Genomic DNA, 16,114 nt, shown 5'->3' on the forward strand with positions numbered 1-16,114 from the left:
GTGCAACTCACATATATCTTGGAAGTCCAGTTTAGATCCAAACCTCTAACATCAGTCAAGAATCTGAGAAAGAATGTATTTGGAACCATAAAAAATAGTGCACTACCATTTTTTAGTGGAACGAGGTAAAAAAGGATTAGCAATGACAGCAGATGAGTTTCAGGTCCTAAAACCATTGAAACCCATGTTCAGCAGATAACCAAAACATTGGCTTTAATAATTTCGAATCCAAAATGCATCTGCAAGTGCTACCTTCAAGTTTTGTTACTGAAGCCCTAGAAAAAATGCTTGGAAGTGGCAATGGAGGAGCAAAGGTCCTCTGACAAGGCAAGCCAGGTGGCGAGTCAACGGCCTTAAAGGGAGAAGAAGGTTCATCAAATATCTTCTGATTTGATTGGTCAATGACTCCTAATTTGAAAGTTCGATGACCATTCTCATCTGAGCAGCAGCCAAAAGATTCCATGCAACAGACATCTACAATTAAAATAGGGCAAATGGGCATGCATAAACTTGCTGATTATTTTTAGCCCAAATATGTTGTCTACATACTTCAACTATTTCATTGGGCATGTAACACCGTAGACTAGGCCCTTGGTGGTTCCAATCCAAGGCTATCTATCTATATGCTAAATAGCAGAATATAGTAGGGTCCTGCCATCTTCATATTATGCTACGCAAGAACAGTAAGCTTCCCACGCATGAGTTGGCTGAAATTCAAAATACAGTGTAAAAAGCTCTATGTAAAAACAGGCCAAAGCCAAAAGATTATAACAAGACAAAAAAACAAAGTAAAAAAAACGGAGAAACCCTACAACACTAACTAAAAACTCCACTAATATCACTATACTTCTTTCATGATAGACTATACCAACTGACCAGCCCGCACACTGAAAGATGGCTTCTAGCCAAATGTAAATTCATTTCGGTCTCTTCCCCAATGTCTTCTTCCTTTCCTCAAAACCCACAACTTCCGTTATTAAGATAAGACTTGATCGATCAATGCTTCCTCTACCCATTGCACTAAACTGAGCTTCAATCGATCTTCACTGAGGAGTAGATCTTGCGCACAAACCAGAAGCATGCATAGAAACCAATGGTCCCTGTCAACACAAAGAAGGCATATGACACTATCGTCATATACCCAAAGTAGAGGATCCCTGATACCAGTTTAGTGATCTCTAACTTAGTGAAGTAGTAGAAGATGGAGTAAAGGAAGAGGTAAAGAGCTGAGGAACCAGCTGTCAAATAAGCCCTCCACCACCAGTGATAGTCCTCGCTGCAAAGTTGGAAGTAGCAAAGCACGATTGTGATCTCAGCACAAGTAACCAAAAGTATCACAAATACAATGAAGAGGAACCCAAAGATATAGTAGAACTGATTCAGCCATATCGAGGTCAAGATGAAGAAGAGCTCGATAAAAACTGCACCAAATGGCAATATTCCGCCAATCAATATGGAGAAGACAGGCTGCATATACCAGGCTTGCTCAGGGATTTGCCTTGGGATTTTGTTGGTCTTAACAGGGTCCTCAATGGCTGGTTTTTTGAAGCCCAAGTAGCTTCCCACAAAGACCAAGGGCACTGATATGCCAAACCATAGAAAAACCAGGGCAAACATGGTGCCAAAAGGAACAGCTCCGGATGACTTCTCCCCCCAAATCAAAGCATTCAAGACAAAGAAAATAGAGAAGCAGATGGCAGGAAACATGAAGGCTGTTTTCAGTGTATTCTTCTTCCACTCTGTTCCTTTGAACATCTTGTAGAGCCTGGCCGATGTGTAGCCAGCAAATATGCCCATGAATACCCACAGTAAAACCATGGCGGTCATCAAACCACCTCGGTTTGAAGGGGAGAGAAAACCCAACAATGCGAATATCATGGTCACAAGAGTCATACAAAAGAACTGGACCCCAGTCCCCACATAAACACAGAGCAAGCCCGCGTTGATGGGCGGCCTGAAAACATCTCCATGCACAAGCTTCCAGCCAGTTTCTTCTTGGGCTTCATCTTGCGTTTCAAGCTGGTTGTAGTTGGCTATGTCCCTATAGAGTGTTCTCATCATGATCATGGCCACCATTCCCGAAAGGAAGAGAACAATCATCAAGGAGTTGATGATGGAGAACCAGTGGATCTGATCATCGCTCATGTGAAGGTATGTATCCCATCGAGAAGCCCATTTAATGTCGCTAGCCTGGAGAAGAGGAGAGCCAAATTGTAAGCACAAGCATAACACTGAAATAACAAAACAGTACATAAAGATAACAATGCACACAGTTTGCATAGATATCGTGACAAAAATGAGAAAGAAAATTCATACAACTGCTGATAACCAGAGAAAAGCCAATGTGAGAGAGGATTTCAATCAATACCTGGAAGGTAACATCATAAGTGAATATAACCTCTTTATCTGCCTCCACTTCCTGGGGCACATTGCTACTTTGGATGATGTTTTTGGTGCTTGGGTTACATGTAATCAAGCCCTTGCCATCCCAAGGCTGCTTATATTCATGATTCACACTGTTTGAAGATGAAGAAGGGATTACAGGACAAGCAAGATTAAGAGCCAGAAATTGAGTTTTAATAGCAGATCAATTTAAAAATGATGAGCAGATATCCATGTCTACAACAAAATAAATAAATAAATAAATAATAATAACGATGATGATAGTAATAAGAATGTATAATAATAGGTCTCAAACAGGTTGCAAGAAGAAGAAAATCTAACACAAATACATTGCATGTATTTATTCAAATTCATCAATAGAATAAAGATAACTAAGAAAAGATGTTATACGACATGGTACGATATTCTTGTCATCTCATCCTAAGTCAACACATATTTTACTTTAAAATTTTATCCCTTTCTTGTCTTCCAAGGATGTGACAGTAATGGGCCTAATGGCACACACTATACACCAAAACTCTACACCAAACAATGTAGATTAGTATATGTACATGGCATATTGAACTACTATATTTACAGATTTTCCATATTACTTTCTTTTCTTTTCCCCCCCAAACAACGCAGATTTTCATTTTCCATATTACTTTAGTTCCCAGACTTGATTTATGGTTGGCTTACATTCAAGTCCATTTGTCTTAAGTTGACTTAAAGTTTCGATAAGTCTATTTGGCAGGTAAAGAAACCAAGTCCAAATGCAATTGAATCAGTTTCTAAAAATTTATTTAGTCCATATGAGACTCATCCCCATCTTAAATTGACTTGGCCCACCTTGCCAAAGCCAATGTACATTTTTCCATGCGCAAGTCCCTTTTTTTTTTTCCTTAATGTTAAAAGTATGAAATAACCAAAGGCATTTGTCCTAACTGTGCACAACCCTCCTGCTGTCCCTCATTTCGAATTAACGTTTCTAATTCCTATATTTTGGACCCATTTTCAGAATTCTTGATAACTTTTTCCTAAACTTATTTCATGAGTATTCTTTATACCCAGGCCAATTTCTACATCTAAATTTTTTCTAAGTTGCCAATATAAATTCATTCCACAATTTGTTAAGTAGCCTCCGGAAAAAAACAGGAGGACAATTAATCAACCACATCAAAGCCAACAGATGTGCAGGCTCATTTTCAAGAAATAACTGAAATCAGTATCATCCCACATAGCTAATAGTGCTATAAAATAAGAGGAAAGATTACACTTGCATAACTATATAGGCATTATTTCTAACGTGTTTAGAGTGAAATACTAAAGAAACTTCAAACAAGTAGTATGGCAACGCACCTGTATGGGGTAACCTCGAAACCAACAATACGAGCAGAATCAGTCTCGACATCTATATGATACATGACTCTGAAATGCAGGTGGTTATTGATAAAGTACTTTTCTTCTATGCTCTGTATCAGGAGGAAGGGGTCAGATTTCGGCTGGACCAAAGACACCGACAGAAATCAAAATAAAGCCATTTCAACTCACCCCAGAATAGCTGGCTTTGAATCCAACACGGAAGCCATGCTCATAGGTCGAAGATTGACTTCCATCCCTCTTTTGAAGAAGAACTGCCACAGGAAGATTATCCAATATCCTGTACAACTCAACAGAAAAGCAGTTATAACCCCATCATAATGATCCCTCTGATGAGTTTTCTTGTGCAAATATCAAATTAGCTCATGGCTACAAATACAAACCTAGAAGATATAAATCATATGGAATTACTATTCAAGAGCAATTGAGGAAACATTAGGTACTCACATGTTTACCCGGTATTCATCATCAATTTTCTCCTTGAAGTTCTTTGTAGACTCGCGATCAAGCTTAATTATACAACCAATTTTGCATGATTCTAATTCTCTCATTCGAAACTATGAAAATGTTCACACATTTAGAACCAGCAAATGAAAAGGCAAAAAGCCAAACTTCACGTTTAAAGTAACATAAACCCAATAAGTGTATGATGAAGAAACAAGAGACTCACAGTATAAACAGAGTTCTCGATGCGGTCGCCTCGAAGGACCTCTCCCAAGTTCTCTGCGCTATTCATAATCTTATCAGGCTTGCAGTAATTCAGAAAATAGTAATCATATGGAAGTTGTGTCTTTGTTGACGATAGCTTGTTAACTTTTACTTGAAGAAGATCACCCTGCACCAGTAAAAGACATCCAAAATTAAGGAGACCAGCCTCGTCCGTCATATTTTAAATCCAGCAGCTGTGTCATTGACTACACTCAAAGTTCAAAAAATATTCTCAAACTTTGTGACTCAACTCAAGCCATCCAATTTGGCATCTAATGGCTAGAGGTGATTGTGATCTCCTTGTAACAATGGTAAACAGTCTCATAGTATACAATCCCAACACACACACGCACACATATATATAAATATATGTGTGTGTGTGGATGTATGTATACGTGTGTGTATAGCCATGTTGCCGAATCCTACTTTTTGAGGCACGAAGAATCAGACAGTGTGTGTACCCATATCCATGCGACATAAGCTAACAGGTTAAAACAAAGCACCCAACCAAAAGCATACAGACATTGATCTTTTAATTATGCCAATATCGCAAAGGTAAATGAATGACAAACTATTAATACAGATACAGAAGGAAGTCCTCATACTTCAACTGAAGCCCTAATTAACTTGTATCCCCAGATTAGAATTAAAAAGATAAATCTCCAGCGCACAAATATGCCTTATAATATTGAAAAATAATATTTGGTGAATTTCGTGGGAATTCCCAACCCCCCGCCCCCCCTCCCAACCCCGGTAGGTACAGCGGCATTCTCATGGAACCTAAGCCCCATTTATAAGCAAAGTGGATGCTTATAACTTTATAAGTAAACTGGAACATTTCCTTCATCCAGTAATTCATCACATTTTATGTCTCCTTCGACCAGTAAACTCGACCTCCACCATCAAACAGTTTGAGTCCCATAAGTAGTACCTGAGCATCCACAGAAGTTACATCAGAGAAGTCAAATGGACCTGAAAAGTTTAGTATTTGACCTGTATGATCTCTTAAGGCCAATGTTAAAAAAACGGGGCAAGTGTATATATAGGCCAAAAAATGGGGCCGTATGTGTAAGAGGGAGACCTCTTGGAGGTCTCTTCTTCTTACATGTAAAGCGAGAGCATATAGGTCCATGTGGGTGTCTGTCTGTGTGTGTGTGTGAGAGAGAGAGGCCTCACATTGAACACTTGGAGGCCATCTTCTTTTTCTTCTTCTTTCCATATATATAGAGAGAGAGCACATGGGCCTGGAGCGAGAGAGAAGGGCCTTAAGCCTTTATAGGCCTTATTCCCCCCCTCTCCCCCCTCTTTTACACGGAATTAGGTGCTAAGTGTTTGCTAAAGGCACCCCCGATGCCAGCCATAGAAAGGTTCCCCAAAGAACAACGGTCAAAATTCACTTTGGAAGTTGCCAAAACGATGATTGTAATTAGATCATTTCGGTACACCAAATGATTTTTTCGAATTCTGGTGTACTCGGACATTTGGTTCCAATTCTGGCAGAGTGTGACCAAGAATAAGTGATTTCATAGCTTGTAAGAAGATTGTGGAAAGCAATCGGTCCATGAAAGAGTCAATGTTGCTTTCCTCACCCTCAAAGATCCCCTCCTATTTCTTTCTAGCCCAATGGAGATGAAAGCACTGATATGCCAAGCACAAGGCTGGTAGTTGGGAAAAGGGGGAAGAAAGCAGGAAGTGAATAGCAAAGCAAGCATGTCAGAGGTCGGCCAAAACCATCAAAAGAAATTTAGGATGAATAGAAGCCTCGTGGGACACACGAAGAGAAGAGGAATCGGTGGTCCATGCACATGGGTCCTCAATTCTGTAGTGGAATGCCTTGCCCCTGGCTATGATCTTGAGTTAGGGCCTTATTGGCTAAATCCAACGAGTTGACAGCTTGTACTTTTGGTGGAACATGGTAGAAAGAGGCCCTACGCAGGTGGTGCCAATCCTTCCACCCTTGGATTAGACATTTGCTAATGGAGGAGACAGAAAAGGACCTGGAGGTGGTAGGGCTCTGACCAATCCAATATCTGCCTGTTAAATAGCTTTGGAATTGAACCAGCAAAGAAGCTCGCTTGGTCATGCACTCACTGTCGTCAAGGTTTCACCTAAACCTTGATGTCCATAGTTTTACTTCCAAGAATTGACAGGATAGGATATTGTGGCCTCCTGGTTGGACGTCATATTGAATAGGCTCGGGAACAGGGCCTCCCAAAGGTGAGGGTACAGCCTCGGGTCCTTTAAAAAATGAACCCGGTGGCCCCTGTTTCTGCAGAGAATAGGATGAACTCTGGGAAGCGGCTAATAATGGATTTCCAAGCGCCAGAGCAGCTGGGTTGAGATTTAGGAGCCACTACTGATGATGACCAGCCACTTGCAAAGCAGGGCCATGTTACCATTTCTAAGGCCTCTTATACCCAAAGCCCCTGGATTTTGGGTAAGCATATCGTTTTCCCATTAACCAGGTGGAATACGTGTGATGCACTATCGCTATTCCATAATAAATTTGGGTTATGGAGCGCAAATGACAGAAAGCCACAGCTGGTCTATTTGTTGTGACGTAGCATCAGAAAAGACTGGAGTGTCATCTGCAAGTTGTAATAAGTGTTGGGCCCGTCCAAGAGGTGGCAAAGCCTTTAAGCATGACATGGTTGTGTAACTTGGTGGTGATCAAGCTGAAAATTTCAGCAATGATTGAGAAGAGGAGAGGAAGTCAACTTGGCGCATCCCACTAGAGGAGATAAGTAATCGTGGGGGCTGCCATTGATGAGAATGGAGAAATAGGCAGAGGCACCCAACCTGAGATCCACTTCTCACCAAAACACATGGGGGCCAGGATCTGGTCTGCACAAGCCATCCACGTGATCATAGGCCTTCTCGAAATCTAGTTTACAAATGAGGCACCAGCTTAACCAGCCAGAGTCTGGTATGAATGCATTCATGGAAAAAATATGCACCAAAGAAAACCCCCTCCCAGCCAGGGGAAATCAAGAATCAACCAATTTTGGTGAGAATAGGATTGATTAAATGGATCGTCCAAGTTTAGGCTGGCCCATTTAAAGGTATCTTAGAGAGGTTGTGTCGACATGAAAAAAATCTAAGAAACTGCTCATGCTTGCAGTGATGTGGCTTCCCCATTTGTTTTCATGTAACACTTAAATCTCCAAAACATAATTGTTGGAGGCAAGAGCGGGAAAATGCCAAACAGCCATAGGGTGGAAGCGCCTTGGGGTTAGGATCCGTGCCCATACATTCAACAAGATAAAGAGCTAGATCCTAGCATACCTAGGAACGAGATCCCATGCCACTGGGATCAAGGTTTTGACTTGGAGGGATCTAAGCTCCACTATATATAAAATGAGATAAATTAATGGTATATGATAAAATTAGGATCCAGCCAATGCCTGCTCAATCTATTATCATACACCTTAGCGAATTACCAATGTCATAGCTATTGTACTCCAATTTACGAACAACATAGTTCAATAATATCATAAATTGGCTTACTATGATATTAAACTGTAACTTTGTAATACTGTAATTCTAGTATACCACGATGTGACATGCACCACAATTTAACATATTCTAAAGAAATAAATCTATAATACCAAGGAGAAGACCAGCAGTTCAATTAATCGTACAACTCCTCTCCTTGAAGGGATCCTACAAGCATTTAGACTGAGATCCCATTTTATAGGGAGCGAGATCCCTATTTCTCTAAACCCAGCACCCTCTAAGATCCCTTAGAGGAATCACGAGATCGAGTTCCTAAGGTGGGACTGTGGCCTTATCCCCAAGGTTCCCTCAACTATGCTCCAAAACACCAAGGAAGGAGGTTTAGGTTTTGCGCTTGGTTTAATTCACTCCAGAAGTTGTCCCAATAGGGGGTATAGGTTTTGAATTTGCATTCGAGTTTGTATTCGGGATGAATTTGAATTTGGGTAAGTTGGTGCACTGTAGATGGGAGATTTTTGCAGGTGACGTGGAGGGCCGGTGCATCATGGTTGGCCTTTACTACATATAGTCGTTTCTTTGGAGCCCAGCTACATGCCAAGTCATTCTTGTCTTTCCAGCTATCCTGTCATTTTTGGGTGGTTGTTCCTCTGACCTTGGTTCTCTGCCAGACTACAAGCTACCACTCCGCGTGAGCAGGATCTTCTTCAAAAAATACAATTATACTATAATCGACATAGATATGAACCAAGAGAGACATAGAGAAAGAAAGAGGGAGAGACATTGTCTATCTCTTTCTCGCTGAGGATCTCACTCCCAATCTTGCTATACTATGCAATTTATGCTATAGAAAGGTATTATAAAATATATTATAATACAATACTATATTCTATGTTGTAAATACAGCATAACAATGCTATGTAGAATGTACTTTATACTATATACTACATTGTACTACTATATACCATACTCCTATACTTTAACATGCTAATATTAACTATATGTAAGCACACGCACAAGCACACACATGCACACATGCATGCATGCACAAACTCACACAAACACCCTGACTATGATGCTATAGAATCCGAATTCCAGGTAACTCAGGAACATGATTCCTAATAATGGGGAACACACACACACACACACAATGACGTTATAAAATCAGGATTCCAAGTAACTCGGGAACGTGAATCCTAACAATGGGGACAGAGATCCAAAAGTTAAAAATCAAGATCTCTTTAAGACCCCTCTCCTGGACCACTAGAGCGAGATTCCGGAGAGGAATCGCCACATTGGTTGGGCTATTAGTCAAGGGGAATTGAGTGGGTGATAAAAACCAAGTATGGTGTCCTTGCAGGCTTAGGTATAGGAGTGAATTGCGGAAAGAAGGGGAAAACTAAAGCGCTGCATGGAGCTGAGGCATGCCATCAATGATGAAATTGAGGGATCCATCACCATCCATCTATAATGGCTGGCAAGTTCTACAGCTTGTATATATAGGATAAGCCTTTCAATCTTCAAGTGAGATAGTCATATTTCACTTTTCCCTCTAACCAAGACAACCCAGTGCCGGTTTGCATCTAATAATTCTTGCGTTTGCTTGATTGATGGGAGATATTTTCTTATATTCTTCAGTTATTCCTCCTGAAGCTGACCTTTTAATCAATAATTCCCAATTAAGCCAATTATGCCCCGAAGGAAGTAATCCTTCTTCATTTATTTGATAAAAGGTTGCTCAAGCATCCAAAATTAAAGGATTCAGTCAAAAGTTAGATTCGTGAAATTAAAATGTTATAAGGAATATCCTGTAACCATAACAAGTCCACCCCACACACCATAAGGTATACCATTCAGCTCATTCCATAAACACCAATAATCAAAACATGATTCAACCATGGCACGAGCAAGTCTAATTATGTGCCAGCAGGTTCATTACAACAAAGGCTATAACACAATCAACAATTAAGAAAACCATACCACTCCTGCATTCACAAATTGTATTTCTATACGGCCAATAACAAGCTCTATCAAGAAATGAACACAAATATTTCATTTAGAAGATGGAAAAATAAAAAAGATTAAGAATCTGGAAGATTTGGCATATCTAAGTACGGGGAGCAATAAACATGAAGTTTCCAAGAATGAAAAGGTAATTTTAAATAGGGAACTAGTTATCAAAAAATAATAATAAAATATAACTAGGGAACTAATTCAATAAGAAATTTCAAAGAATTAGACATTAGTCACCTAGTATAATAGTTTGACACCCATAACTTATTATCTATTTTCACTGAACTTAAGTGATATACTTTTTTATTAAAAAAAAAAGCATCATTTGCACTGGAGAAATCATAAAGAGCATTTCCCCAATTTACCCAAATATGTCACAAGACATCCTTAATATCAACTTCCAGTGATCATGAAATAAGTATATAAGGCATTGATCAAGGATCAATAAATAATAATCTAATATTTGATTCATAACAAAGTTAAGAACTACAATATGGTACATTTGATGCAGTATGCAACCGACCATCTATCAGCATCATTTGAAGTTCCAGATGCAGGTTTTCCACTTAGAACAGATGAAATAAAAGAAAAAACGTCGACAGAACAAAAAAAAAGGAAAATGCTGGTAAAAACAAGTAGAAAGTCTCATTCCCTTGAAAAAAATTCACTCTCATTCTCCAAAGAAAAGAAAAGGATTTAAAATCATAACAATAATTTGAAGATCCTCTTCATTCGATTCTCGCCCGAGAAAAAAAAAAAAAAAAGACAAATCATGCATCACATAACCCCTAATAAAAAAGTGAACACTCAAATCAAACATTCATCCAAGAAAAAAAAATCAGATTCAAACAAAATCACTTTTTCTTTTTGCGAACGCGAAACACAATCACACATTAACGAGAGAAAAGAGTGCAAATCTAGATCCCAGTCAAAAAAGCAGATAAGAAGCACAGACCTCAAAAGAAAATGAAAAAACCATACAAATCAATCCAAAACTGCAGATCCATAAAATCCCCACCAAAAATTGCATCCCAAACCCTAAATCACACCAGCAAATGAAGAGAGAAGAACGAGATCTTCAAATCCAACCATCCATCACAGAAAATGACAACTAATAACAGAGATCCACTTAGTTTCCGAATTCCTAACCAATTACAAACGTAAAACGCACAAGTGAGAAAAAAATACGTAGAGAGGGAGAGAGGGCCCTTGAAGCTCACCTTCTGAAAGTCTTGCGGGGCAACTCCAGGCAAGTAGAAGGAGTTGGCAGGAGATAACAAGAGAAGAGAGAAGAAGAGAAGCAAAAGTCGAGCACCCATTTCTGCTGCGCTCAGAGAGAGAGAGCGAGGAGAGAGAAGAGAGAGAGTGGCAGCTCTCACCAGAGGAGTGAGAATGGGGTAAGGGTATTTGTTTTATGTCGTTGCTGTTATTTTGGATCGTTTTTATCGAGGGTTTGGTGTCCGCGGCCAACATTGCTTCATTTGGGTGCTCAAAGCGAGTGATAGAGTGGGATGGTTGAGGAGAGAGGATGAGAAATCAAGTTCTCGTTGATGCGAGTAGGGGTGGCAACGGGTCAGGTATGGGTCGGGTCTGGCTTATCGCTAATAGGGGTGGCAATGGGTCGAATATGGTCGGATCCAGCATATTGCCAGTAGGGGTGGTTGGACCGGACTTGGACCCAAACCCATAGTATTCAGGTCCAGGTTTTGTATCTGGACTCGAGTCGCATGTCCAAAAGTTAGACCCAAATTTGTACCTGTCGGGTCGCGGGTCTATCCTGTCATATCCTAGTCTAGTCAGGTCCATTGCCACCCTCCCTGCTTTTTTTTTCTTTTTTTTTACTATTATATACCCATATTATTATTGGCAACAAGATCACAACCGTCTGCCATTAGATTTCAAGACTTGTCGTTTAATAGCTAAAGATGACTACCGGTTCTTATTATATATGATCCTTAATACACCCAAATGAATAGGGCTTGAAGTATTTTATCTCCAATAGTTTACGGATATGGGTCAGGTCCAACCAAATCTGAACCCAAACCTGAATAGTGTTCGGGTCCAAGTTTTGGACCCACCCGTCTCGGGTATCTCGATGGGTCCTAGGTCAGGTCTAGGTCCATTGCCACCCCTAATTGTGAGAGATTTTATTTTATTTTTCCATTTAATTTAGTTTTAGCCGAAAGATATTTTACCGGTGGGAGTAGAATTTAAATCTATTCCCTCAAGTAAAACCCCATTTGAATTAATTTTAGGACTTTTTTGAAGATGTAACTTCTTAACCACAATAAAAATTAATTCTAATTGTACCCTTTATACATTTGAAAAAATAACATCTCGAGATCAAATAGAGACCATTTAATTTTTAGATTGTTAGATCAAATGATCAAAGTATTAAAAAAAGGATCCGGTTTTTATGCGGCCAACCCCGCATATATAGAAATGCAGGCCTATTTTTTAGATGAATTTTAAGACTTATTTTTTAAAGACATGTAATCTCTAACATGGAGATCATGGAATATGAAAAAATAAATAAATTTTAAAAACTAAAAAAACATTTGGACCGATAGTTTTCATTATTTTTTAGATAGAACACCTACTTGCATCCACCTTTAAGATGGATGCTTTACACTTTCTGGACCGCATATGTAGAAATGTGGTCCAGCCTCCATGATACAATTTTCTATTAGAAAACTCAAATTTCAACTCTTTTTTTTTTGAATAATCATTTAATAGTTCTTTAATAGTGCCCAAATTTTATAATGAAAAAATCTCCCAATACTTTTTGACCGAAGGAGTAAAAATAAATTATGCTCCCGAAAAAGCAAATCACATGTGCTCTTGTTTTTAAATAACGGTGCGAGAGACTTGGTAAGAGAGCGTTTTTATCGATTTAATTATTTATAAATAACATCATATATAGAAATAAATGCGTGAGAGACCTGTGCATGCGAGAGAAAGCTTGAACCTTAATCTCTCATTCATTCGCATGTTATGGCTGAGGCTTCATTACATGTAAAAGGACAGCCGTATCTTCTAAGAAAATGTAATTATCATGCCGGAGATCCTATTGTAGGATGAAGATTAATTTTTTTAAAAAATGTTTGGGTAAGTTTTTCTTTTTTAGTTTGGGTTGGGGGAGGGGGGCATATTTAGCTCGTGTAAAAATATTTTTTAGGAAATATTTTCATTTGAAAAGATTCCCTTATGTAGTTAGGTACAGAAATGTTTTCACGCCAATTAACTACATATTAGTGTAAAATGATGCAATGGGATCCGTTGGTGTAAAAATATTCCCATACGTAACAACATAAGAGAAGTCTTTCACGTGAAAATATTTCTGTTGTAAATATTTTCACGTGAAACAACCATGCCCTTCATGTTAGGGTTTGGTTTGTATAAGCTGCCAACCATTGTTTTTTTGTAGAATTTTATACGGTATTAACCTTAAACAATCAATGAGGTGCAGTCTAAACCATCCTGAAATTTGCAGTATAGAAAGCTCGTGTTTGGCTTGAAAATCTATTATTGTCCATGAATATAAAATCTAAAGCTCTAAAAATGTGCAAATTGAAAAATCTTCAAACAATTGAAAATCTTGAAAATAGGCAGTTTAGATAATACATTATGAAATGCACTATATTCATGGCTTAAAATCGTTTTTGTTTGTTTATATCTAGATATCTCTAGGTTGAGACGATCAATTGAATGGTTTTCTAGCATAAGAGCAAATTTTTTATGTTAGGTTTTTGGGGAACACCTTACTTCTAGTATAGAGTTGACACCTTATATAAGCTTTTTCTTTGTTTTAAGACCCCATGTTTGTCCAAAATGGTCACATTTCTAACTTGGAAGCTCCAAAATGATGTCTTTAGATTGTGAAATTCATATATTGCCTTTGGACCTTGGAGATCTAAAGTTTAGTTTAAATAATTGATCTCGGATCTTGAAGATCCGACATCAAGAAATTTGTTACAACGTCGATCCTTCAAAGTACAAAGTCAAAACTTTTATATCTTATCTTTTGGACCATTTTTTTTTGGACAATAATAATTAACTTTATTAATCACTGAAAATTACAAAAATTCATATAAGAAAATCATCTAATACCACTGGAGAAATTTACCCCCCTTTTGGCCAAAGCATCTGCAATATCATTGGCATATCTGTAAACATGTTGAAACGAGAGCTTCAAATCCAATAGAAATACCCAAAACTTCGGCCCATACTTATAGCAACGTCCAAGGCAGTCTACTCCACTTATTGCGCCAATTAATTGCATTAAGTGTATCTCCTTCCACTATATAACAACCCCCAATATTCTTTTACTTCAATAATTTTAGTCCTTGCAATAAAGCACATAACTCCACCATGCTTAATATAGAGAAATTACAAGGGTCAGCAAAAACGAACAAAATCTGTCCATCTGAATTTCTCGCTAGCCCACCAATACCTACCAATACCAAATTTTCTAATGACTTTCCATCAAAGTTTAGTTTGATGCAAACAAGAGTGATTAAATTAATTGAGAGATATATGCATAACTTTATTTGGGGGACGGTGGATGATAATCATAAGAAATATCATTTGGTTGGTTAAGATAAGATTTACACATTGGTAAAAATGGGTGAGATGTGTTGGGTTTCTGTGGCCATTAAAGGCCTTATGAGAGCATGTAACTAACATTCTGATATAGTGAAACAAACTCAATGGGAGTGTGGTTCTTAATGGACTATTATAAGCAAATGTTATTTGCCGTTGCTCAGACTTGGCTTGACGTGCTAGGTCAGTTCAAATGGAAAGCCCATGGTGCCTAGGCATGGAGCTAAACTGATGAGGGTTTTGTAAGTCACCCCTTGATGAGGCCGAAGTTGTCCAGATGAGTGAGCCGATGAACTATGTGATAATTGGGTGTGATAGTTGACCTTTAAAAACTAGAGCTAAAGCCTCGTCACTGAACCATCACATGACATGTACATATGATAGCTGTATAGGGAAAATGAGCTACCTTTTAAGGAGAAATGTGTATACGTGCGAGAGATTATCCTTATGCACCATAGAGCGATGGTTGCATCAGGTCTAGGTGACATTGGTTTGTCTTTATGGAAGAACCTGTAATCCTTGCCTATTGGCTGACTTTGGTGACTAAATTAGGAGCCCTTGCAATGGTCTGTGGGTCATAGGAACGGCTGAGACAGTTTGATAAAGCAAGTGTGCATTATAGTACACAGTAGAAGGTGGAGTGCTCCAACAATTTTATAATTTCTAAACCTTGTTGGAACATATTTCCATAAAAAATATTTGGTTTTAATTATTTTGATGATATATGATTTTTAGATTGATTATTTGAATTTTTACGAATCTATGGATGTTTTTTTTTTTAAAAATGGATTTATAAATCTGAAGATAATTTTTTTTTGCATTTAAATATTCAGAGGAACATAAAGATTATTTTCAATATTCTAAAAATCATTTTAACAATTTTATAATTCATAAATATTTTAGAGGGCCCATGGAAGCCTATCAAGTCCACCATCATGATGTGTGTGGGGCCCACAAAAGGACAACCAAACAAGAACAAATTTATAGAAAGTGTTGTGCAAAGATTTTGATTGAAAAAGGAAAAGAAAGTTTTGAAAATTAGGAGATTTGATTTTCAAGTTAAAGTATGTGTGAGAAGATTATGAAAAATAAGATAAAGTATCATATTACGAATTAATGGTTCATATCTCTTACCCCACTGGTCTTCTATGATCAATGGTCTAGATCAAATCTTACTAAGGATGACTAATCCTAAGGAAACCCTAACCCTAGAAAAAATCTATAAATAAGGGCCAAATCTTTATATTTTCTCTACATCTCTCATATTTCTCTCTTTATTTTTCTCTCTCTCTCTCTCTCTCTCTCTCTCTCTCTCTTTTCTATCTACTGATCTCTCTCTACCTCTCTAACCTCTCTAAGATAGAGCTATATTCGAGAAAAGAAAAGAGGGCCATGCCCCAAGCTTAAGTATTGAGACTTAGTCCATCAAACTAGTATTGAGACTTAGCACATAGTTCCACTATTGCTCTTTGATTTAGCTAAGGGTTGTAACCAAGGCTTTCTCATTGTTTGAATATTTTAAATAGACCATTGATTCCTGTGTCATTAGAGGAGGAGATCCAGAGTGGGGTGTATT

The 16,114-nt window shown here is 38.2% G+C and overlaps 1 protein-coding gene across 1 annotated transcript; it reads right to left on the reverse strand.

Annotated features, from left to right (window-relative positions):
• Positions 1–501: 501 nt before the first annotated feature.
• Positions 502–11,316, reverse strand: LOC18448202 (transmembrane 9 superfamily member 7). The gene is made up of 7 exons (XM_006858278.4): positions 11,157–11,316; positions 4,433–4,597; positions 4,210–4,319; positions 3,934–4,042; positions 3,742–3,854; positions 2,369–2,516; positions 502–2,190 (listed from the first exon to the last, which is right to left on the reverse strand). The coding sequence occupies exons 1-7, from the start codon at positions 11,253–11,255 to the stop codon at positions 1,033–1,035; spliced, it is 1,902 nt and encodes a 633-aa protein (XP_006858340.1). The 5' UTR covers positions 11,256–11,316; the 3' UTR covers positions 502–1,032.
• Positions 11,317–16,114: the final 4,798 nt, after the last annotated feature.

The sequence above is a fragment of the Amborella trichopoda genome, chromosome 5, assembly GCF_054954075.1.
Source record: "Amborella trichopoda isolate Santa Cruz 75 chromosome 5, AtrichopodaSantaCruz75HAP2 v2.0, whole genome shotgun sequence".
Classification (NCBI taxonomy): domain Eukaryota; kingdom Viridiplantae; phylum Streptophyta; class Magnoliopsida; order Amborellales; family Amborellaceae; genus Amborella; species Amborella trichopoda.

Coding starts and splice junctions, on each gene's coding strand:
- LOC18448202 (XM_006858278.4), bottom strand. CDS start 11,255: ATGGGTGCTCGACTTTTGCTTCTCTTCTTCTCTCTTCTCTTGTTATCT. Junction 4,043..4,209: donor GATGAATACCGGGTAAACAT/GTGAGTACCTAA, acceptor TGAGTTGTACAG/GATATTGGATAATCTTCCTG. Junction 3,855..3,933: donor TCAAAGCCAGCTATTCTGGG/GTGAGTTGAAAT, acceptor CTCCTGATACAG/AGCATAGAAGAAAAGTACTT.